This window comes from Pseudorca crassidens, chromosome 15 (assembly GCF_039906515.1).
Source record: "Pseudorca crassidens isolate mPseCra1 chromosome 15, mPseCra1.hap1, whole genome shotgun sequence".
NCBI lineage: Eukaryota > Metazoa > Chordata > Mammalia > Artiodactyla > Delphinidae > Pseudorca > Pseudorca crassidens.
The window spans coordinates 63,176,176-63,201,435 of record NC_090310.1 but is presented as its reverse complement, the minus strand read 5'-3'; the positions used below and the strand labels follow the sequence as shown (position 1 = coordinate 63,201,435).

Here is a 25,260-nt window from a genome sequence, read left to right as displayed (position 1 = left end):
GGCGCGGGGCGGCGGCGGCGGGGGGCGCGTGGCGGCGGCGGCGCGCGAGAACTCGGGTGCGGCCGGGGAGAGGGGGCGGGCGCGCGGGGACCGGCTGGCGCTAGACCCGGCGCGAGGGCGGCGGTGGGGGAGGGGTGGCGGCTCCACGCGCCCGCGCTGCGTCAGTCGCCCGCGGCGGCGGCGGCGGCGGCGGCGGCGGCAGCGGCGAAGGAGAAGGAGGTAGCCCCGCGATCGCTAAGGAATGCGGCGGCTCCGCATAACCACGGGGTCAGAGGTCACGGCTCCGGCCTCCGCTTTCCCGCTCTACTGCGAGGCCAAGACCGGACTGGCGGCGGGGCGGGAAAGCGAGACGCGGCTTCCCCTTCGGCGCCCGGGTGTGTGCGTGTCTGCCGTGGGTGTGTGTGAGTGTGTGTGAAGAGTGAGGAGGGGGAGTGTGGGGTTTTTTTTTTTTTGAACAAAAACAAACCGAAAGGGCGGCTGGGAGTCGTAGTCCCGGCTGCGTCTCTGGCCTCCCCCGCTCCGGAAGAATATGGCTGAGTGAAACTCTTGGACCACACTTCCCAGCGTGCCCCGCGGCCCGTCTTTTCCGCCCTCCCCTCCCTTCCTCTGCCCCGCGCAGAGCTCGGTAAGGAAGGGGGCCGGACAGTCGTTCGGGAAAGGGGCTGGGCGGAGTCTCGCGAGGTGCGGGAACTGGCTGGGGGCCTGAGGCATTCTGGGAGGCGATGCTGGGAAGGGGCGGTGGCCCTGTGCCCCACTACCGTGAGCTGTGTTTAACCCCTTCGGCGCTTCTCGCCTTGGGGCCGCCACGCGGGTAAAGCGGGGGGGATCGAGAAGTGGTAGCTCGACTTCCAGCGCCCACTTTGTGCCTCTCTCCGCCTGAGCGGTTTTCACTGACACTTCTTGTAGGTAACAAGAGACAGGACTTTCCCTTTTGGTCCTCCCCTAAATGACTCACTGCCGCATAATAATGAGACAAAAAGATACTCATACCAGTAAAACGGTTATTTCACGATTGATGAACCTAGACAGTTCTCCATTTCCTCCTGTGCTTTCATGCCGCTATGTGTTTGCAGAAGCTTTATTTGCAGAAGCTGCACACGCAGCCTACAGCGTTCATGCCACCTGGTGAACTTGGTGATACGATTACGGGTTGTGTGAAGAACTTGGACTTTGGGGACATACTTACCAGAATGCACCTGAGGCCTTTTTAGAGGCAATATCCTGAAGGGAACACAGAACCTGGAGTCAAACGGACCTAGACCGGAATTCTGGCTAAGCCACTCCATGGCTATCAGCCTAATACCTCACAGCATTATTGAGATTAAAATCAACATAAAACACCTGGCAGGTTGGAAGAGGGTGTGAAGGGGGACCATGACATTAGGTCCATATAATGTGGCTCCTGACATATAGCAAGTGTTTAATAATTGGTACCAGCTGAGGGGCAGTGGGCACCGTACTTACCCTCTCTGAGCCTTGGTTGCAGAGCATGAAATGAAATGATGTTCAGAGTACCCAACACACAGGTTTTCTGTGCCTATTGGTTGAACCAGTCAACGTCCAGAAACATTCCTAGAATCAGTCCTAAACTGGATAGTGGCCACTTCTTTAAAATTAGGGAGGAAGGGTCAATGGCCACATTTGAAAGTTATCCCAGGGTGAGGAAGCATACCCTCCACTCACTGGTGTTAGCGCAGTGCTTAGGGAAGATCAACACGTGCTGCCAAAGCCTAACATCATGGAGTTCAGTGCTCCTGCTTCTAACACTCGTCACACAGAAGACTTGCACATCCAATAAACAAAACCCTGCAAAGTGAATAGACTGTAGAAGGTGAAATAGGCATGTTTTTTAAATCTTCTGTCCGCTTCTAACTTCACCCCTATAGGGGGAAAGGAAGAACCCCACCTCCACGACCAAAAAATTGTTTGACCTGATTTTTCACAAAGGGGTGGTGGTGGTGATGGTGGTTTAATCTACAGCAGACGCAGTGACCTTTGACAAGTCATTTGGCTTGTTTCAAATGTTTTCTTCTTGAGTAGCTTCATCCCCCTCTGACCTCCAAGGAGTCAACTACAGAAGATTAATTCTAAAATTTACATGTTTAGTACAGGCACTGTGGTTGGCAGAATAACGTCCTCCTCGCCCCCTCCCCCCCAAAAAATTAAAACTATCTATGCCCTAGTCCCTGGAACCTGTGAATATGTTACATTCCATGGCAAAAGGGACATTGCAGATGGAATTAAGGACCATAAAATAGGGAGATTATCCTGGATTATCAGGGTGGACCCAGTGTAATCACATGGACCCTTAAAAAGCAGAAGAGGAATGCAAAAGAGATGCTTTGGAGAGAAGAGGCAGGAGAAGAATCCGATTTGAAGCTTGAGAGGAACTCAACCCACTGTTGATGAAGGGGCCATGAGCCAGGGAACGTAGGCAGCCTTTAGAAGCTGAGAACAAGCCCTGTCAGCAAGTAATGGGACCTCAGTCCTGCGGCCTCATGGGACTGAGCTTTCACAACCTGACTGAGCTTGGAAGCAGGTTCTCCCCACCCCAACCCCGGAATCTGCAGAGAGGAGTCCAGTCCTACTAACACCTTGATTTTAGCTGTATCCAAGAACCAGCTAAGCCACACAGTCCAGACTTCTGACCCATAGAAAGTGTGAGACAGAAGGTTTTAAGCCACTAAATCTGGTAACTTTTTACAGTAGCAAAAGAAAGCTAATGTAGGCAGGCACCGTGGAAACGCCTTTAAGTTTTTCGGTCAATTCTGCCTGGCTGTCAGTTGGGTCAAGCCATGGGGGAATCCAGATGTGAATGTTCAAGGTCTCTGCCCTTGCAGGATCAAACGGAAACTAATGACAACATCATAGTTAAGTGGGAAAAGAGTATGTTCAGAGGACTATACAAGATGTGTGTTAGAAAATTGGCTTTAGTCACTAAACCTTAAATAGCTGTCATTTTTTAAGTTAATGACACTCATGAGTGTATTCTCTTGTCACAAGCACCAAAAACAAACCTATACCTTTTTTTGGTGTGTGTTTTTCTGTTTTTAATCACAGTGCTTTTATTACAGAATTTCTTTGAAGTCAACACAGGTGCCACAGGACAGTATAAGATAAACGGGACTGATATCCAACCCTGCCCTGTTTGGGGGTGAGTCAGTGTTTTCAAACTGCACAGTTATGAGCAAAGCACACATTCAGGAATCTGAATAACAAACACACCACCAGCAGACCCACGCATTTCCAAAAGGACACATACACCCCTGGAACCTCACTATGAGATAATGTATTGCCACTGGCTTTGGACTTCAGCAGGCCTGGGTTTAAATCTTCTTGCAGTCATTCTCCAGCTGTGTGGTCTTGGTCAAGTTATGAAAACTCCCATTGACTCAGAGCCATCAATTTAGACAATGGGGTACATAAACTCAAAAGGTGGAATTGGGATTAAATGGGACCTTTGTGAAACACCTTGAACACAGTAGACTCACTAAAGGCCAGCTGTCTTTGCCACCGAGAAGGTTTAGAGTCTGAAGTGTAAAAAGTGTCTCATTTTTATACTTCAGTGAACCTTCAGTGAACCCTGAAACAGAGTTTGCCACACTAACGAATGTTCTCTCCCAGTGACTCTGTCCCCATTTTCAAATGAAGTTGAGGTTCAGAGAGGTCAAATTACCTCCCTCAGGTCCCAGTGAGATCACATCTGCTAAACTTCCAGCATAGCAGATGATCCACAAATGTGCACCTCTCCTGGTACCTCCCACATCTCATTTCCTTGTATGATTTCTGGTCTAATGTCTGCTCTTGTTAGCATCTTTTTGAGGTCATTATCACACCCCCAACATCTGGCACAGTCTTGGCACATGGTAGGCACTCAATCTGGATGACCTTACTCAATAATTACTTTATTGGACAAAGTCCCTAACTACAAATTTCCCATGGAATAAGCCCTATCCAGTATTTGGAACCTGCCCAGGCAGAATTGGTAAACAGTGAAGCATGATTCACCCAAACAGACCTATGCAAGTTGTAAAGATGCTTAGAGATGGAGACCTCCTCACCTCACTGTGGTCATTAGGCACAGAATCTGCCCACGTGATGGGCAGCCCTAACTCAGCTTACCTGCCATTCACCATCATTTAAATCCATTCCTGTTTTTTCAGTCTCCCATCAGGCTGAAAACGTGTTTAAATCCCATTTTACGCCACCAAAATGTTAATAATGGTTACTTCTGGCTTGTGAGACTACAGCCAATTTGGGGGGAGGGTGTTTCCTACAAAGTATTACTTTTTTTTTTTTTTTTTTTGTGGTACGCGGGCCTCTCACTGTTGTGGTCTCTCCCCTTGTGGAGCACAGCCTCCGGACGCGCAGGCTCAGCGGCCATGGCTCACGGGCCTAGCCGCTCCGCGGCATGTGGGATCTTCCCGGACCGGGGCACGAACCCGTGTCCCCTGCATCGGCAGGCGGACTCTCAACCACTGCGCCACCAGGGAAGCCCACATTATTTTAATTGAAAAAAATTATTTTTCATCTAAACCACAAAACAAAGTGCTTAGATTAAGGTGGCAGATATAATGTTTTTCACTTCTTTACACTTGTCTGTAGTTTCCAAATCTTCTAGAATGAGTATGTGCTACTCATACTCATTTGAGTATGATGAAAAAAATAAAGATTTTAATGCTTAACAGTATGAGAACACCTTTAATAATACTTCTTTTCATTTTACTTAAGAAGATTTGTGGGGGGCTTCCCGGGTGGCGCAGTGGTTGAGAGTCCGCCTGCCGATGCAGGGGACACGGGTTCGTGCCCCGGTCTGGGAAGATGGGCCCGTGAGCCATGGCCACTGAGCCTGCGTGTCCGGAGCCTGTGCTCCGCAACGGGAGAGGCCACAACAGTGAGAGGCCCGTGTACCGCAAAAAAAAAAAAAAAAAAAAAAGATTTGTGGTGTCCCCTCCCAAATGGCCTCAAAGGATGACCTGAGCTAGTTTTTACTAAAAGTATAGATAATAAAAGCCCTCTGCCTGATTCTTTAAGGTTTTCACGTGGAGATTTCAGGACCCCATTAAGGAGCCCATCCCAATTTTCAATCTCTCTTAATACTAAAGAAATGTACTCATCTACCATAAATCTTTCTCATCTCCCATAAATCTTTCTCATCTCAATTTAAGACATTTCCTCTATTCCTTCTCTGTGAAGAAGGAAAAGAAACTTTAAAGTGCATTTAAACACCAAAATTTTAAGAGTGGTGCTAATTTGATGAAATTGGGTTGTTTCTTCATTTTCAAGTTTTTATACTGAAAACATTAACTTACACACTGCCTCAAGTGGCTTTTGTTCCCCCTCCTCTTTAATGATTGCTAATAACTGAATGTGAAGTTGAGGGTTTGAATAAATGGCTTTCACAGGCTTTAACTCTTGAATATCACAACCCACCATGTGAGCTGAGTAAGAAAATTGGCAGGGCCAGTAAAGCAAAGGAGCTTTCCCCAAGATCACACAATTAGTTGTTGTTGGAGTCGAGATTTAAACTTAAAACTCCTCATTCCAAATTCCTTCTAAGGCACTGTGGTAGCCAGCCTCCAAAATGCCCCCCCGCCCCCCCCCATGATTCCCAGCCCTGACATTCATATCCTTTTTAGTCCCCTCCCACTTTGAATAGGGCTGAACTATGGAACCAATAGGATGTTTTGCAAATGACCATGTGTGGCTTCTGGGGCTAGGTCATAAAAGACACTGCCTTGTTCTCTTAGATCACAGGCTCTGGGGGAGGCCAGGCACCCTGTCGTGAGGACACTCAAGCAGCCATATGGAGAGGTGAGGTCTACACGGCCAGTAGCCCCAGACAAGCTTTCAGATGACTTCAGCCCTGGCTACCATCTTGAGAGATCAACCTCATAAGAGATCCAGAGCCAGAATCACCCAAATATGCTGCTCCTGGGAACCGTGTGAGATAATGTTTACTGTTTTAAGTCACTAAGTTCTCAGGTAATCTGTTACACAGCACTAGACAACTGAGAAAGACAGTGCCTCCCTTCTGCTTAGTTTGTACATTCTGTGAAAGCTGCTGAAAATCAAGGGACCCTCTTTCTGGACAAACTTTACTTACACCTATTTATACAAAATTCTTTAGAGCATTTCAGGGTGTGCCCAGACCCTCTGAAGCCAATATAGTAATGCTAGTAACAGTAGTACTCCCCCTTTTCTCAAAGTCTCAGAGAAATAAAACCACTTGTCCCAACTTGTGGAGCTACTATATGCCAGAGCCAGGATTGACACCCAAGTAACCTAACTTTGCACATACCTCACACTCTTTTTCACCTTGCTCCTATGATCCCGGAGCTCTAGGTTCAGAACCACTGCTCTAAGCTAAGTAATCCCATCCCTTCTCTAACTTCTGTATCCTTGCCCTTCAATTACAGAAGTTGCATTTCTTTACCCTATTTTAATTGCAGTTCCTAAGTTATCCACTGCGTCCTAGTTCCCACCAAAGAGACAAAGTCAAGGTCACTGACCCTGAGGGCGCCCTGGTCTAATGGGATCACAGACGTGGAAACAAATAACTATACACATTCTTAAGACCCACCATCAATTTTGGACAAGGATGAAGTAACAAACGCTGGGAAGGCAGACTTCACAGAGCTGGTGATTCCCTGGTTCTTGAAGGCCCAGAGGAAAGAGGAGTGGCTCAGGCGAGTTCTAGGTAGAAGTGACAGTGAGTATGATGGGGGAAGGGGATGACAGCCTCCACGTGTGCATGAAAGTACAAGTGTGTTCAGTTGGGGAGGGGTCAGCAGTCCAGTGGGGCAGGAGGACCCAAGGGCAGAAAGGTGGGCTGGGGCCTAGTAGGGGCATAAGGGAGGGACAGGAGGTAGATCTCCAGGCTGAGGAGTTTTGATTGCCTCCTGTAACTACCAGGAATCAACAGAACTCTGATTTGAGCTCAGATACTGGCTCTTACCCAACTCTGTGGTCCCAGACCCAACAGCACAGAGCCTGACACAGAGCAGATGCTCTTTGTTTGCTGAACGGATACGTTCAAGCAGGACTGGGTGCTAACACTGGTCTGCAGTGGAGGGGGAGCAAGACGGGTGCAGTCGCCCCAGACTCCTCCTTGAATATTTCTTCGGCAAGGCCTTCTGCTGCCCTATACTCACTAAGTCCTTTACACTCCCATAGCATCCAAAGCTTCCTTCAAAATGTAATGAGGAAAAATATAATTCACTCTTGACATTAATAATGACTTCCTCAATGCCTGCTCCCCAATTAGACTGTCAGCCAGATAAGGTCAGGGACTGTGGGCCTATTTACCATCCTGCCCTCTGTCCTAGAAGAGAGGCTCTTCTATCCCAGAAAACAGTAGTACATCATGGGGCACCTTCTTTAATTGGCAATGATAAGTTAGTACTGATACAAGCCCTGTGCTGAGCCCTGGGGACTAACAGTCCAATTAGACACAGTTCCTGCATCATATAGATGGATTTCAAGTGATGGCAAGTCAATATGGGAGGTGCCCTAGTGATAGAAACCTGGGGTGCTCCTGGAGCTGAGGGAAGGGGATATCTCAAAGCTGACACTATGTAGAGGAGAAATTATTTCCCAAATCAGCAATTATAGGGCTTCCTTGGTGGTGCAGCAGTTGAGAGTCCGCCTGCCGATGCAGGGGACACGGGTTCGTGCCCCTGTCCAGGAAGATCCCACATGCCGTGGAGCTGCTGGGCCCATGAGCCATGGCCGCTGAGCCTGCGCTTCCAGAGCCTGTGCTCCGCAACGGGAGAGGCCACAACAGCGAGAGGCCCGCGTACCGAAAAAAAAAAAAAAATTAATGAGTAGATACAGAGAACAGACTGGTGGTTGCCAGAGGCGGGGCTGTGGACAAGATGGGTAAAGGTGGTCAAAGATACAAACTTCCAGTTATAAAATAAGTCCTGGGGATGTAATGTACAGCGTGGTGACTATAGTTAATATTACTGTATTGTATATTTGAAAGTTGCTAAGAGAGTAGATCTTAAAAGTTCTCATCACAAGAAAAAAAATGTACAACTCCATATGGTGCTAGATGTTAACTAGACTTATTGTGGTGATCATTTTACAATATACACAAATACAGAATCAATATGTTGTACCCCCTAAACTAATATAATGTTATATGTCAATTATATCTCAATTTAAAAAAATGAATAACTTTCTTATGTACTAAGAAAGTCACATTCACAACAACAACAAAACTTACACCATCTGGAAATACAGTTAATATAAAATCACACATCTTATATAAAGAAAACTATAAACTCCACCAAGGAGCATAAAGTCTTGGACCAATAAAGAGCACAGCTTGCCTCAGGCTGGAAGACCCTATAACGTGGATATGCATTATCTCAAAATTAGCCTATCCAGTAAATGGCATCCCAATCAAGATCCCAGTGAGATTTTATTGTCAAAGTGATCCTAAAATTCAACTGGAAAAATAGATGCATCGTTTTCATAACAAAAAGACTGAACATTTACTGACAACTTGCCATGTGCCAGACTCTGGCCCAAGGACTTCCTATGCATCATTTCATCTCATCTTCACAAAAACGCTGTAAGGTAGATACGGTTACTATTAACTTTAAACAGATGAGGAAGCAGAGGTTCAGAGAGAAAAAAATAACTTGCCCAAGATTACACAGCTAGCAGGTGGCTGACCTGGGATTAAAGCTCAGGCTGGCTGAACGAACCCAAACTCTGCGAATTTAACCACTCCGCCATACTGCCAAAAGAAGTTTGAAGATGAATGAGTTGGGACTTGTTCTACCAGATACTAAAATGCATTAGGTAGCTACACCAACTAAAACAGTACAGTTTTGACAAAGGAACTGACAGACCTATTAAACTGAACAGAGTACAGAAATAGAGCCAAGTGTATAAGGAAAGGACGGAAGTCAATAAACGGAACGGGACCACTGGGTAGCCATTTGGAGAAAAATTAAGTTGGAGCTCCATCTCCCTCCCTAAGTCTAAATTCCACCTCTTAGATCAAAGATGTACATGTGATAAAAGAAACAATAAAAGCATTGGAAGAAAAAAACAAGGGAATGTTTTAATAATCCTGGAACCGGAAGACTTTCTAAGCATGTTATAAAAGTTTTTAAAAAATCCGTCCAGTAAAATCAAGTCAAGATTTGACTTTATAAACTTAAAACTTCATATGTGGCAATAAAATACCACACACAAGGTTAAAGACAACCAATGAAGTGGAGGAAGATATCTGTCACATACATGACAAAGAGTTAAAATTCCTAATAAACAGGGACTTCCCTGGTGGCACAGTGGTTAAGACTCCACGCTCCCAGTGCAGGGGGCCTGGGTTCGATCCCTGACCAGGAAACTAGATCCCACACGTGTGCCACAACTAAGGAGCCAGTGAGCTGCAACTAAGGAGCCTGCCTGCTGCAACTGGTATGGTGCAACCAAATAAATAAATATATTTTTTAAAAGCTTCCTAATAAACAAAGAGTTTTTAAAAGTCAATAGGAAACACCTGAATTAGAAAAATAGTCAAATAACAATGGCCTAAAAAGGCAATTAACAAAAGAAGGATCACAAACGGAAATAAATACTTGAAAATATTTTCCACCTCATTAGTAATACTGGAACTACAGATAGAAACAAAATTGAGACACCATTTTTCAAGAGAATTGAAATTTTTCAGACTGGCAAAGGTTAAAAAGATTGGCAGAACCTAGTGTTAACAAGGATATAGGGAAATGGGCATAATTTATGCACGGCCGGTGGGAGTGCAAATTCATATAGGCATTTTGGGAGGCAGTTTACCAATATGGGACAAAATTATAATGGGAAAACCCTTTGATCTAGTAATTCATTTATAGTGATTTATCCTAGGAAGGAAATTAAACAAGTGAACAATGATCTATATATAAGGTTGCTTTATACAGTATTGTATAAAACAAAATAATCTGAAAATGACTTCAATGACTATCTATAGCGTTAAATAAATTCTGGTATTCCATACAATAGATTACTAGGAAGCCATTTATTTATTTATTTATTTATTTATTTATTTATTTATTTATTTATTTATTTATTTTTTCCTTCCTTTCCTTTCTGCGGCACGCAGGCCTCTCACTGTTGTGGCCTCCCCCGCCGCGGAGCACAGGCTCCGGACGCGCAGGCTCAGCGGCCACGGCTCACGGGCCCAGTTGCTCCGCGGCATGTGGGATCTTCCCGGACCGGGGCATGAACCTGCGTCCCCTGCATCAGCAGACGGACTCCCAACCACTGCGCCACCAGGGAAGCCATTAGAATAATAATATAAATCCATATTTATTAACTGGACATATGTCCATAACATATTATTGAGTGAAAATAGGACAGGTGTGTACTATGGACCCATATATATTATGAAGGTCGAACTAAAAGAGTTTGCATAAAGAGATATCTAAAAAACTGGCTATCAGCTATAAGAAATAGAATTTCCAGTGATTTGTAATTACTTCTTTAAGTGTTTTTGTATTGTTTGAATGTTTTACCATCAGAATATATAATTTTTATAATCAGAATATTGAATAAAGCTTGCTATATTTTGATTTTGAAATAGCACTTAACACTTATTATACAACCTAGGAAATTTATATTATCACATTTATCATATATCAACATATATCAACCCTACAAGGAAGGTATTATTCATTCATTTTACAGGAAGGGACACAATCCAAGGCTCAGAAAGGTTAAGCAACTTGCAATGGAAGTATCAGGATTTGCACACAGGTCTGGCTGACACAAGAGCTCTTTCCATAATGCTGCACTGTTACTAATAATTAATAGTGCCATTAATATTTAATAATATATGCCTCTTATTGTATGCCTATGAAGTGACAGATCCTTGATGGATGTTTTCTTTCATCCTTCCAGCAACTCTTGAGAGCAGCGGGGTGGGTATTAACCCTCCTACCAAGGTGCAATAGCTTGCTTCGGGCAATAAGTGCTAACCCAGGTTTATCTAGCTCCAAAACCTCCCTGCTCCGTTTTGCCACATTTCCTGCTGATCTGGTAGAATACTGTCTTCACCTTGAGACATTGTTTGCCCCGAGGTCTTTGCTCTTCTACATGTCCTTGCATCTCCATCTTGTAACTCTTTGGATAGATTATAGTGCTTAAATAGAGATTATGTATTTGACCATAATGCAAATGTTTTCTTTTACCATGCAGTATTTAAACAAGAATGTCGTGAAGTCTTAGTTTATCTGCTAATTTTATCACTCAGCTCAGAAGCCTTGGGGTCTCCCTGGACAGACTAAAACCAAGGCAGCCAGGCTCCTACACAGTCTAGCCCAGAGTGCCCTGGGCTCCCTCCGTTCACACTCCTGACCACACCCCTCCTGGGTTTTTCAACATAGAAGCCCCAGCATCCGGCAGCAGGACTGGCCCAAAGTGGCATTCAGTAAGTGCCAGCTGAAGGGAGGAAAAAAGAAAACTCTACCATGAGAGACAAAGATTTCAACCAGGCAACTCGAAAGGGGCCTTGGAGGCTGAGTGAAATTTAATTGAGTGGAGATGAGGGTAGGCTTAGATGAAGGCAACATGCTCGCAAAGTCACCTGGAGACCCACCTCCATGCAGTGCTGTCCAGCTTTACAAAGTGCTTTCATATAATAATCATAACAGCTACTGTTGACAGAATGCTCGCCACATGCCAGGCGCCAGGTGCTTTACACATCTTTCTTATTCATGTATTTTATTTATTATGATTATTATTGTCTTTATGATTAATATTTACTTTCTGTCTCTCTCCACTAGCTCCACACAAGCTCTAGGGGAGCAGATTTTTTTCCTGTTGTGTTCAAAACAGTACTTACTGCTGAATACATTACTGAATCCTCCACAGAGCTCCACAAGGTAAGGAGGACTTTTCATCCCCACTTTACAGATGAGCAACCTGAGGCTTAGAGGGGACAAGTGACTTTTCCAAAGGTAGAGATCCAACAAAAGGACAAGACTAAAAGTACATCCGTGGTCTCTCTCTCTCTCTCTCTCTCCCCCCATTACCTCTGCAACAGCCTGGATTCAGAAATGTCCATTTCCGGCCTTGGCGTTGGGAGCCGCCACCTGCCTGCTCCTTACTTGACGAATAATGACAACCACTCACTGAGCAACACTGCCCACTCACTGAGTACTTGCTACAGGCCAGGCACTGTTCCCAGTGCTTCACACATTTTGACTCAGAGCAACTTAGGAAGTACTTGCTGTGATGCCTTTCTGGTAGTTGAGGAATCTGAAGCCCCAGGGAGGTTAAAAAAACTTTGCAATAATCATACAACTAGTCAATGGTGAGTTCAGAATTCACAATCCAGCAGTCTGGGTCCAGTGCCCACGCGTTTCACCACTGCCCACGCTGCCTTCGTAAGATGGCAAAGCAGGAGTCAGAGCAGTGGGGGAGGGCTGGGATTTCTGGAGCACTTACTAAGGCCAAGGCCACTCGGCCTGGCCTGTTAGGCATGCTCTCCTGTATTCTTTTCACGTTCTCTTTCCAACCTCATAATCACCCTGTGAAGTTACAGATGAGGAAACGGGGAGTTCCCAGACCCTAAAAGCACCAGGCAGATGAGATAGAGAGTACATTAGTGGGTTGCCTAGGGCTGTGGGGTTGGGAGGAAATGGGGAGTGGCAGTCAATGGGTACTTTTGGGGGTGACGAAAATGTTTTAAAATTGGTGGTGGCGATGATTGCACAGCTAGGTGAATATACTAAAAAGCAATAAATTATACACTTTAATGGGCAAATTGTGTGGCAGGTGAATTATATCTTAATAAAGCCTTTTATCTTAAAAGCGGGCTGGGGGGCACATGGAAGGAAGTGGCAGAGGTGGAATTTTCACCAGCTTCAGATCAAAAACTTTGGAGCTACTGTTGCCTCTTCTTTTTCTCTCACCTCTCACATACAGTTATCAGCAATCAGCATGCATCTTAAGACATCTTACCACTTCTCTCCGCCGCTCCCACTGCCTGGTCCAAGCCACCACCTCTCCTCCCAACCACCACTCCCCTTCCAGGCGGCCTCCTTCCTCTCCCCTTGTTCCCTCTGCTCTGTTCTCACAGAGCAGCCAGAGGAATCCTTTTAACCATTCCTGTCGGATTTCCCTCTCTTACTCTCCACCTCTTTTGCTTAAAAGCCTCCAATGGTCTAAAAATAAAATTCACTTACAATTCAGCCTTGGTCCCCCACCACCTGTCGAACCACACTGCCTACTAGCCACACTTTGCTGTCCCCAAACACAGCCCCACCACCAGGCCTCTACACTGTGGTTCCATTTCCCTGCAATACTCTTCCTCCCAGTACCAGATACCTACACGCTTGCTCCCCAGTTTCACTCAGGCCTCTGCTCGAATAGAACCTGTCACCACCGCAGAGAAGCCCCGGCGGACCTCCCAACCTCCCAACCTCACCCAGCCACCACCCCCAGCTCTTCACTCTCTAACCCCTGCCCTGCCTTGCTGTCCTTCAGGGCACCTCTGACCACCTGACAGTCCATTCTTTTTTGTTACCCATCTGTCTCCCCCACTAGAATGTGCCAGCCCTGGGAGCAGGAGCTTCATCCTGGACCCCGAGGACTAGAGCGAGGCCCACAACATAGTAGGTACTCAAAAAACTGAAGACAGGAATCTGGTGCCAAAGCCCTGGCTCTCCTCACTGCCCCAGGACGACCAGGCAAAGACGACGGATCCCTGCATTGAACACACCCCTCACGGAAATCTGCGCCCCCCGCCCCCAAGCACGCTCTGAGCACCGGATCTGAGCCACTGATCACTTCGAATTGTACATATTTGTGAATGACGATACCTCCCTACCAGAATGGGAGCTCCGGAAGCCCTGAGCCATATGTAGCCCATGACATGTGGCACAGAGTTTGAACAGCATTATGTAAATCTTTTGTTCACTGGCCAAAGAAGATAAATTTCAAAACCAGTGGCAGAAGTTTAATTTCTCTGTTCCTAAACGTAGCAAAGGAACCACTTTCATTCTGCTACCCTGAAAAATGCCTCAGCCCCATTCCTAGGGAACCAAGCCACAGTCAACCCTTGGAATGCCTTGGGTTCTGAGCTGTGCCAGGGAAAGCTCCTTGCAGAATGGAATTTGCCAACCGAGCCCAGAAAACCTGTGTGAACAGCAGGCAAACTTAAAGCAGCACTTAGTGAAACTGCTTCCTGTTATCTCAGAGAGAAATAGTAGCATGAGAGGCTGGCTTAAGGAGAAAATGCTGGAGTGCAATAAATAGGGCTGGGCGTCACCCCCGCCCCCGATAAACACCCCCAAAAGCCTCCGAGGGCTGCCCCTCTAGCTACAGGCTGTGCCTTGGAGTTGAACCTCTTCTCACTCTCCACTCCCAGCACTCCAGGCCTCGGGTTCCCCAGCATGAGCCCCGTGTCTCGTTCATGCCGCTGCCTTCGTCTGGCATGTCCTTCCCTCCTCTCAGGCGAGTGAAACCCTACCCAATATTCAGGAGCACCGCTCAAATGCGGCCTCCTCTGTGAAGCCTTCCTCCACCTCTCCTGTCCTATCACTGCTTCCTCTGACAGAAAACACTCTGTCCTGAGCTGTGGGTGTCAGCACCGACCCAACTAGCTGATCCATCTAAGTGTCAAACCTAAGAAGACAACAGGACATGCCCTCAGGGAACTTATTGTCTAATTGGGGGAGACCAACGTAAAGAAATACATTCATCGCAAGTTGGGGAAAGGGCTAAGAAGGAAGCACGGTTTATTTAGTGAGAGACACCACACAGCCAGGTGGAGATGGGGGGAAACCAGAATGCGTGGTTGGGGAAGGCTTCTTGGAAGAGATGACATTAAACTGGTACCTGATCAATGAGTACGAGTGAGCCAAGCAAAGAGTGGAGAGAAATTTCCAGAGAGAGGGCACAGCACATGTGAAGGTGTCACGGCATGAAAGCGCTTGGCATAACCCAGAACCAAAAGGAGGCCCGGGAGCGCAGCGGGAGGAGAGGAGGCTGGCCTTCTCGGAGGTCCTAACCACTCTGAATCCCCGTCGTTCGGTGTTTTTGTCTCTCCCCGCCTCAGAAGGGCTGGAGAGCATTTCACTCCTCTCGGTCTCCAGTGCAGAGCAAGACACCTGGCACTCAACGAGCATTCAACAAGTTCCTGTGGGCTGCACTGTCCCCAGCCATGCGGGTGAGCCACTTCTCTCTCTGCCCGTTGCCCCGCCCCAAAAGCCAGTCCCCAGTCAGCTCGCCTAACCGAAGCACCGGGGACGGTTTACCACAGGCTGCTGATAGAAACAGAGGATGAAACAGGAGCAGCTGTGAGAGCTACAGTTACGTCCTTGATAAATGCCACCGACAACCCAGTTGGCAGATGTGACCACCGCATAGTCCTTGGAGACCAGATTCTCAGGGTAAAATTCAATCAGATGGCAACTCTAGTACAAAAGGACCTGCCAAAATCACGCGCCCCGAGACAAAATACCAGTGTGAAGTTCAAAACAGTTTCCAAGGTCAACTGTTTTTATTCACAGTACTGCTGCTGATGAAATGTATGCATTTTTTCCCTCCACCCGATAATTAAGTCTGATTCTCCAGACACCAAGTGGGTGTCCTACAATTCAATTCAGTACTGACACTAACTCCCAGTATTTCAGGACTTGGTCCCACAAGACTGCCCCCACTTCAGATGCTAGTCCAAAGTCCCAGGTTGCCACTTGTACCTCTGACCAACCAGCTATAACTGTTGAGGGTTTCCACAGTCCTGTCCTCAGGTTAAATAATTACTAGAATGAATGGCTCACGGAACTCAGGAAAGCACTGTAGCTACTATTACCGGTTTACTATAAAGGATGCAACTCAGGAACACCCAAATGGAAGAAATGCATAGTGCAAGGTTGGGGGAAGAGCGCGGAGCCTCCCTGCCCTTTTCGGGCATGCCATCCTCCCAGCACCTTCGTGCGTTCGCCAACCTGGAAGCGCTCCAAACCCCCATCATTTAGGGGCTTTTATGGAGGTTCCATTAGGTAGGCACGATTGACTGAATTATTGACTATTGGTGATTAACTCAACCTACAGTTCCTCTCCCCTCCCTGGAGATCAGGAGGGAGATCAGGAAAGTTCCGACACTAATCACATGATCCGTTCCTCTGGCAACCAGCCTCCATCCTGAAGTTATCCATGGGTCATTTTATTAGCATAAGCTCAGGTATGGTTGAAAGGGGCTTGTTAGGAATACCAAAAGATACTCTTATCACTCAGGAAATTTCGAGAGTTGTAAAGTTTTGGGGGGATAAAGACCCTATATATTGCTTACTACATCACAGAAGGTTTGAGTAGTTTCTTGATTTTTTTTTTTTTTTTAAACAACCCGGAAGATGAGAAGACAACTTGGTGAGTCAGCAGGAATTTCCCAGTTGCCCTGTACCTCCCCTGATATATAGCCCCTGACCCACCCAGATTTCTGCCACTTTCAAGAACACACTCAGAATTCTTCAAATCACACTCTGAACCCTTGCTTTCTGGCTAATGAGTTTTGATCTGTTCTCAACCAATAATTATACAAGCTAAGCTAAGCTAACTCATTTTGGAAAGAAAGGGGGCTATAGGGACATTACACATAGTTTGAGGCCATCTTATGAAGAGTTAAGAATCATTTGCTTATAGGCCACCGTCTTCTCTGTGCTCTTCACATTTCTTGTTGGTATATATATTTTTAAAGTCCTCTACTAAATTCTATTCTATAGTAGTTCTCCATGCTTCCCCCTAGTGAGGGTAAAAAAGGACTGCAGATAACTTCCTGTGAAATTCTACTTGTCTGTTACATGAGGCCTTCACAAACGCTGTTCCCTCTTTTTTTTTTTTTTTTTAAATAAATTTATTTATTTTTGGCTGTGTTGGGTCTTCGTTTCTGTGAGAGGGCTTCCTCTAGTTGCGGCGAGCGGGGACCACGCTTCATCGCGGTGCGCGGGCCTCTCACTGTCGCGGCCTTCTCTTGTTGCGGAGCACAGGCTCCAGACGCGCAGGCTCAGTAGTTGTGGCGCACGGGCTTAGTTGCTCCGCGGCATGCGGGATCTTCCCAGACCAGGGCTCGAACCCGCATCCCCTGCATTGGCAGGCAGATTCTCAACCACTGCGCCACCAGGGAAGCCCTGTTCCCTCTTTAAACAAATTCCCTTCCTTACTTTCTTGTCCAGATAACTCCTTGTCCTCTAAATCTCACTTTATGCCATTTCTCCAGAAAGCCCTTCCCTTCTTTACTCGCCCAATCCAAATTAGGCCCCTGTTACTCTCTCATAATGTCTTATAATATCACTTTACGGCATTTGTCATGATTTGTAATTCTACTTTTGTGTGCATTAGGTTACCATTTACCCTGCCTCCCTCCCCATTAAAGCACAAGCTCCATGCAGGCAGGGACCATGTTGCTCACATCTCTATATCCAGTGCCCAGAACAGCATGGCACATAGTAGGTACTCAATATGTATTTGTAAGTGATGAGCAGCTTTTCTACAGAGGCCTAGGGTTTTCTAAACATAATATGCCCAGTACTAGCTTCTAGTTTCTTAGGATACAAATTGTTCATGGTGTCTTCTGAACACAGGGTCCTGTCACAGCAATAACCATATTTTGTTATTTTTTGGCCATACTGCGTGGCTTGTGGGCTCTTAGTTCCCCGACCAGGGATTGAACCCGGACCACGGCAGTGAAAGCATGGAGTCCTATTCACTGGACCACCAGGGAATTCCTAATAACCACATTTTCAAATGTCTGCTCTCATCCACATACTTGAGTACTTGTTGCTTTAAATGTAATGCTAATCCTCCACAATGGCCCTGCCAGGCGGGGATTATTGGCCCTATTTTACAGACAAGGACGCCAAGGTTCAGAGAGGTAAACTAAATTCCTCATAGTCACACAACTAGTAAGCAGAGGCACAACCAGGATTCAAGCCCAGCTCGGAGTCCACGGTCTGAGCTCCTTCTGCTGAGTCCCCACTCCACAGACAGGGTACATGACCCCCAGGGGGACACGCCAGCAGGCCTGAGCATATGAGAAACCATGAGACCAACAAGTGACCCATTTCTGGTATTTTTTTTCTTGATGGTAAATAACATGAAATATTTCTATGTTAAAAAAAGGTATATATTTTAAAGTATAATATGTAATAAATTTAAAGAAACATAAAAAACAAAACACAGAAATTAAAAGAAATTTCCTGCCTGTCTCAGGAACCTTCATGGAAAAACACGAGAAGCACTTGTCACTCTTTCTTCATTTCATGTCCCTTTACCTCATTGCTATATTTTTAAAATGCCAACATTCCAACTCAATCTTCATTTTCCATTCCCACCCTCCTTTCACTAGAAAAATTCAAATGTTTAGAGAAATTGTCAGTGTGTCAGCCACAGGCAAGTCATTTTCAAAAATGTTAGTCATTTATGAGGACACCTTTTTGTAAGTACAATAAATCTGATTGATTTTTATTACACATCTTAGTTTAGAATCACTTTTACATTCCTAGACAAAGAGATGATACAAATAAATATGAGTTGTAAAATTAGAGCCCCAAGTATTGGCATATTCTTTGTCTAAAGGTAGCCAAAGAGAAGGTCAAGATCGATAGTAACTCCAAAGAGCCATAAAGCCCACTGCCTCCTGCCTGCCCCAGGATCACTCCCTTCATAAATAACCTCAAAAGCACTTCATTCAAGAAACAAGGGTGGGGAGAAGGGGGGCAGGTTTCTGAACAGTACAAGACAAAACCCTGCATGACAGACAATAGCCAGGCCCACTCTTCTTATCCAGGTCCCTCTGAGCATTCCGATTATGGCTTTCAGAGAATATTAATAGCCCCCTTTTCGTCCACTGATGGCGCTGAGACGGCCCAAGGCGTTGTTTGCAGTGAACCTCGACCTCAAGTGGGAAATGCGAGGCAGAACTGATATCCCACGTTAACAGGGAATCGACGCTTCTCAGAAACCTGGCAACGATTCTACATTCAGTGAAGGAGGACTTACAAGAGTCAGACAGAAGCGGGGCACGGCCCACGTCTGAGCTGCAGGACTCTCTTACGCCCTTGGTCGTGGAGGTGCGGGTGGTGAGATTCAAGCAGCATGCAGGCATTCGACGGAGGACAATCCAATATTAGGGCGGAGTCTTAAGAAAGTGCTTCATGCCTATGATTTGTGGCCTTGGGTTCTGAATCCAGGGGCCTGGGAGACATGGGATTTGAAATCTGAAGCCAGATACATTCCTACCAATCAGAGCAAAAGGGGGCCTCACTGAGGGGGGATGCACACTCCGTCTCAAACTCCTTCTCTCAGATGAGCTGCTTAGATCCTGTTAGACTTGCTGCCAGACTTCATTAGCTGCTGCTGACTTGAAGGCCCTCAGATGGCTTGGAACATTCTAGCATGACTACAGACATGAAAACCAGGTCCCTCAGTCGACTTGGTAGGTCTACACATTAGGCTCAATTCAGAGCCCAAAGCAGCAGCTTTCCGGTGGCAGCAAGACATTCTACTGTCTACTCTATTCGAACACTTCTCGGATCCATTTTGAGAGAAGAAAAGCACCGGAGACTGCTCTGGGACGGGACGGCCTCACCTCCACCCAGGGGTTCTTCTACTTTGTTTCACAGACCACCAGATGAACACAGCCAAGTACAAGGCAAGCCTGTTTTCATAATCCTGCCTGTCAACTTGGCTTTCTTCTTTTGCCTTCTTAGAAAAGTTCTATGGTCACTCAATCACCTGTGGTCAGAATAGCCACCTCGAGACATCAGTATTCAGCTACAGTGTTATCTGCAATTTTCAATTCTCAGATTTGCCAAATGGATATGTTCAGCCTAGAGAATTCAGACTAGCTTCGAGGAAATGTGGTGCAAGAGAGAGGTGTAACCGGCAGGTCACCATCTGAGGCTACCCACCTCATTATCTGGTTTCTGTTCAAACAGGTAAATTCTTAGTAAATAATAAAGAAGCCGAGTTTGATCCCGAGAAAGATGAGGGATGCCTCCATTATGCTCTGGGAATTGCTGAAAAGGGCCCTGGGTTCAGAAAGAATGGTTATAAAAAGGAGACAAGCTGTCAGACGACAGAGCTCCATTTGTAGAGCACTAAGACATTGCACTTGGTACCTCCTCTTTCCCACGGGTTCTGATCCAGAAATGTGCCCTGGGAACTGAGCAGCTGAGTTAAAGTATAACTCAAGGCCCACCTGAGTCGCCACCTAACCGAGGCACCGTGCCAGCAAGGTGCGCCGGTGTGGCCGACTGGGGACGCATATTGTCCCCTCAGGCTTGGCTCGTGGACTCAGACACCAACGTGGGAGCTTCCAGCCTGGATTAATCATTCAACGGGCCTTTAATACAGACAAAGGCAACAACTGCACGGTAGCGTATTTCTAAAGTCGGGCAAGTTCTTGATCTCTCTCTCTCTCTTACAAACACACGCAGACACACTGGAAGCTTGTGCTTGCACACCCGCGCACATTTATGAGCTTCTCTTAGGGGGAAATGAGTAACATTCACCTAATGACCAACGTAAAATGAAGCTTTGAATTTCAATAATACAAAGAACTAAAACTTACAAACCAAACTAGTATATGTAAACGGAAATTCCTAACTCTCTCCTCTGAGCCTATGCGATCGCACAGCCACACCTCGCCACCACCTTTGGCTCTGCCTGAGAAGAGCCACAGTTCTAGGATTAGGTGAGTTTTCCGCTGAAGGCAGGCAGGATTCCTCTGCTTCCATCTGTTATGCCTTCCCTTGCCAATGCACCAAGCCTCTTGACTCTTGACCTGCCTGGTCACCCCAATGCTCTCTATGCAAATATGGAACAAAACGGGGGATGCAAAAGTGCCACTATGTGTCTCGTCCCCCCAGCTCTCGTCCCATCAGAGAAGGCAGAGCCAGCCTCCCTTCTCCCACACATCAGGCCCACTGCAGAGCATGCTCTGGAGGCAGAGGATGGGCCCAGGCAGGGATGCTCAGAGCATGCGTGCATGGGGAAAATGGTGACAAATGAAGAGTAAAGTGACACGGTGTATGGACATGGCATCAACTTACAGATTTATGTCTTTGACAAGATGGTCATGGTTTTGAGGTTTTCAAGAAGCTGTTTCCCTAAACTCTCCAAGGAGGCAAAGGGAATGTTATTTCTATTGCCTCTGACATTGAATCCTTCTGGAGCAGAAGTCGGTAGCTTCCTCGAAAAACATCTGCTCCTTCAGCAGATCCCAGAGGGAGATCCACTTCTTACTGAGGGGCATGGACCGTGCCCCTCAGAGGCTTGGCTCCAAATGAGATTTCTCATTTCTACCTACAAAAACAAGCACCTGTTCAAGTTCTAGGGCTTTCGCTTTCCCACCTCAGTATCATTTTATCCTGAGCCTCCAAAGACTTGGTCCTGCTAAGGTGACTCCTGATTCTGCCCTATTGTTCAACAAGAAGGGAGCCCAGTGTAAAGAACAGGCTAGAAAGGAGAGGGGAGAGGGTGGGAGGGCAAGGGAAGGGAGAGGAGAAGGAGGAAAGGGAGAAGGGAAGCAAGGTCTCTGGTCATTCTCTTGCTTTCCACTTCGGCTATCGCGCTTTACCTTACCCATGCATTTCTGAGATGCTAATTAAAGGACGGTTCCCAGAGGAGCTGAGTGCCAGATTATGACCAGCATGTTTCAACCAGATTAAGTTGGTTAATCTGCAAAGAGGCCATCGCTCCTCCCCAGCGGAATGGTTCTGAGTTTGGGCTCGAGTCCTCTCTGCGGGTTTTTGCTTGTCTCTTCTCTCAGAAGGCAAACGCTGTTTATACTCTGGGAGAGGAGGAAGTGGGTTTACTTTGGAACCAGCCCCCGAGACTGTGGATAAAGCTGAGATGCGGGGGTTCCTGAGGAAGAGGAGGAGGATCCCGACTTCCTTCCACTTTTAGGTCTGCAAAAGTCAAGCACATACGTACATTACACATCCCGTCTCTGACACAGATCAGATTCCTTTCCCATCAAATGCCATTACATCTCAGGGTGGCCTTGCCTCAGTGGACTTTCAACTGTAAAACTACCAGAGACTGGCACAGACTGCCCCTCTTCAATGGCCAACACAACCTGCCAACGGAGGAGTGAGATCTCAGGGGAGGGCCTCTGATTCTCAGCAATTGTTATTCCATTAAAATCATATTTTGACTATCTTCTCCAAATTGGTAAAAAATACTAAGTTTGCAGGTAGAATTCACTCCTTTTTTGGTTTTTCACTCAATTATTTTCCTTAAATTTCAAATCCAGAATTTAACAAGATAGAATTTCTAATTTAGCACCAAATTAAATCCTTGGTCATTTAAACTGAGGCTCAGAGCCTGGGTTGTGGATTCAGATAGACCTAGGTTAACTCGGGCTCTGCCACTTACTTCCACGATAAACAAGCACTTTTGCCACACTCTCCCCTCATTTGTCCTTGTTCAAACATGTTCTGTTCAAACAGAGGTCACCAAAAGCCACTCACCTGGCCTTGGGTTTCTTATTTGCAGTGCTTTCAAAGGATGATGCGTCCACCTGTATCTCATCTTCATCCTGCAGAGCTGCATCCAACGCGGCCTGGACTTTGGGGGCAATGGCGGGCCCCTCGTAGTCTCTGGTGGTCCGGCTGGGCATGTCCAGCTCCAGCAGCACGATGTTTTCTGCCTGCAGAAGCAGAGCCAAGACCAGCTAGGATGGCCTCCAGTCACACAAAGGGAGTTCAAGCAATCTAAACCCAAGAACAGAACCTCAAATTGCATGCTACTCAAAGCCTACCAAGGGCCCGCCCGGAAGAAGTGATGTAGTTTTATAACTTTCTTCCTGGTGCAGTTACAGATGATTTTTATTTTCTTCTCTATGCTCTTTATTTTCCTTTTTTTTTTTTTTTTTTTTTGCGGTACGTGGGCCTCTCACTGTTGTGGCCTCTCCCGTTGCTGAGCACAGGCTCCAGACGCGCAGGCTCAGCGGCCATGGCTCACAGGCCTAGCTGCTCCGTGGCATGTGGGATCCTCCCGAACCGGGGCACGAACCTGTGTCCCCTGCATTGGCAGGCGGACTCTCAACCACTGTGCCACCAGGGAAGCCTTACTTTCCTTTTTTTCTTTTTAAAAAAACAAAAAACAAAACCAATGAACATGTATTCTATCCTAAGGGGAATAATCAGGGGAAAAGAATAAATTAAGTAAAACCCATTTATTGTAGACAATGTGAAAATACAAAAAGATACGCAGGAGAAAATAGTAGTCACCAATAATCTCCCCACCTACGGCAGCTTTGATGAACTTTTTGGTTGCAGAGGGAAGGAGGCAGGTATGGTGTATATATGTGGAGGGTGTGTGTGTGGCAGTATATGTGCTTATTACCACATTTTAAAAATCAGACTGGGCCCTGCCTCATAACTGGCCTTGGAGATAGATTCCCTCACTTGATATCCCGCAGTGGGCCTTTACCTAGCTCCTAAATACCAAGTTGAGTGTGAAGAGGGAAGAACACCCATGGTTCCACATCTTCCCCTCTAGCTCCTCCCACGCAGTGGAGTTCAAGCCCCAGGGCCCCAGAGCGGGCACGAGGGGCCCCAGCTGGGAGAAGGTAGGGGAAAGAATAGCGTGGCTCCACTGATCAATTTTACATGTTGAGATACTGCATAACATTTCTCTTAATGGAGCCGGTCCATTGCTAAAAATCATCTGAGAGCCACTGCTTTAAATTCCACCTTTAGATCAAGGTAAGCCACCTGGAAACCCACATATTTGACTCGCAGGCTTTAAAATCATGTTTTTGGCTTAAGACATGAAATAACCGGCACTCTCTGAAACTGCTAGAAAAAAGTTTCTGAGGATTCTGTGTGACACATCACTCATCCTCCACTACATAAAGCCTCACCTAATACATCTTTTTTGCTTTTGCTTTCTTTACGTAAAATAACTCAATGCCAGGAAGAACAGTGCCTGAGGAGCTAACTAATCCTAATCTGTTCTGCTCTGGCTGCTAAGGGAGATTCAAAAACATTTAAAATTTTTTAAGTGAAAATCTTTCATTATAAACGTAATACAGGGAATTCCCTGGTGGTCCAGTGGTTAGGACTTGGTGCTTTCATTGCTGTGGTCCAGGTTCGATCCCTGGTCGGGGAACTAAGATCCCATAAGCCACAGAGTGTGGCCTAAATAGATAAATAAATAAAAGTCATACCAGTTCCCCACTGACAGTTAGAAAATACAGATAAGCAAAAAGAAGAAAATTTAAAATGAGTTCACTTCCATTAACCAGCGACAACCAGTTCACATTCTGATCTACTTTGCACCAGATTTTTCAATTCATATATACACTTCCAGTACCAATTGCTCTATAACTTAAAAACACGTGTCTCCTGATTCATCCACTTACCAGCTACCTGACCTTTAAGCCACAGGACTGACCGAACAGAGTAGGTGAGAGGGCTCAATTAGAGAAAGCAGCAAAGTGCCGAGTACAGTGCCTGGCACACAGCAAGTGCTTATCAATAGAAGCCTGTACGGTATTTTTATTGTAAAATACGTTTGAGTCATTAAATAGTCATCAATTATGTCACTTCAAATAACTACTTGACTCACACACATTATGTTAAACGGAAGGACCGTCAGCTCTTTAACGCATTTCCATCTCCTGTTACTAGACGTCTACTTTCCTTCCCATCTGCCCGCAAGGCCATTCTAAAGCTCATTATTGGCTACGTGGACAGTATGTTTGGACTCTCCTCCTTCCCTCCTGATTTGCTAAATCTCATTCTCTTTTACCTTTTTATTTATTATCGTTTGTTATTTATTAATTATATTTATCTATTATTTGTTATAATTGTTATTATTAATATTACTGTCCTCAGGTCCCTCTGGAAAGAGAATACAAACTGTGACTTTGCAGACCGGTGCCTAAGGGTTTACATAAATCTAATCTCTTCTAAGACAGAGGAGAGAGAAACGCGAGTACAATCTTCTCACCCTATATCGAGCCTCTGGACGAATCATCATGGACATTCTTGCGTGCTGGCTCAATGGTCTCTTGTATCCCACAGCTGACACTGGCCGCTTCATCATCTGTTGATTCCTGGAAATGGACTGTGGTGGTCAAAGCCCTGGCTAGAATGTGTTCCACAGTCCCAGGATCGGTACTGTGGAACCAGCACTCAGAAAACTGAGCCTTCTTTAGCTAGAACCTGAAGCAAGAAACTCTCTGGACTGAAGGCTGACATGTAAACGGGGCAGGAGCTGCTTGTATTT

The 25,260-nt window shown here is 46.1% G+C and overlaps 1 protein-coding gene and 1 long non-coding RNA gene across 5 annotated transcripts in view; one reads left to right on the top strand and one right to left on the bottom strand.

Moving 5' to 3' along the window:
• The first annotated feature begins 144 nt into the window (after nt 1-144).
• LOC137207701 (uncharacterized) lies at nt 145-16,880 on the top strand. The gene is made up of 5 exons (XR_010935212.1): nt 145-625; nt 3,075-3,154; nt 5,751-5,943; nt 11,799-11,897; nt 13,564-16,880. It is a non-coding gene; the product is annotated as an uncharacterized lncRNA (long non-coding RNA).
• A 1,569-nt stretch (nt 16,881-18,449) lies between these two features.
• The window catches only part of KIF3B (kinesin family member 3B), a 37,928-nt gene continuing 31,117 nt past the window's right edge, over nt 18,450-25,260 (bottom strand). For all 4 annotated transcript variants that reach the window (XM_067707812.1, XM_067707813.1, XM_067707810.1 and 1 more), the window contains 3 exons: nt 24,982-25,087; nt 22,494-22,672; nt 18,450-21,929 (listed from right to left, as the gene is read on the bottom strand). In XM_067707812.1, coding sequence (XP_067563913.1) covers nt 21,833-21,929; nt 22,494-22,672; nt 24,982-25,087 — 382 coding nt within the window. In that variant the 3' untranslated portion in view covers nt 18,450-21,832. The remainder of the gene's footprint in view (nt 21,930-22,493; nt 22,673-24,981; nt 25,088-25,260) is intronic.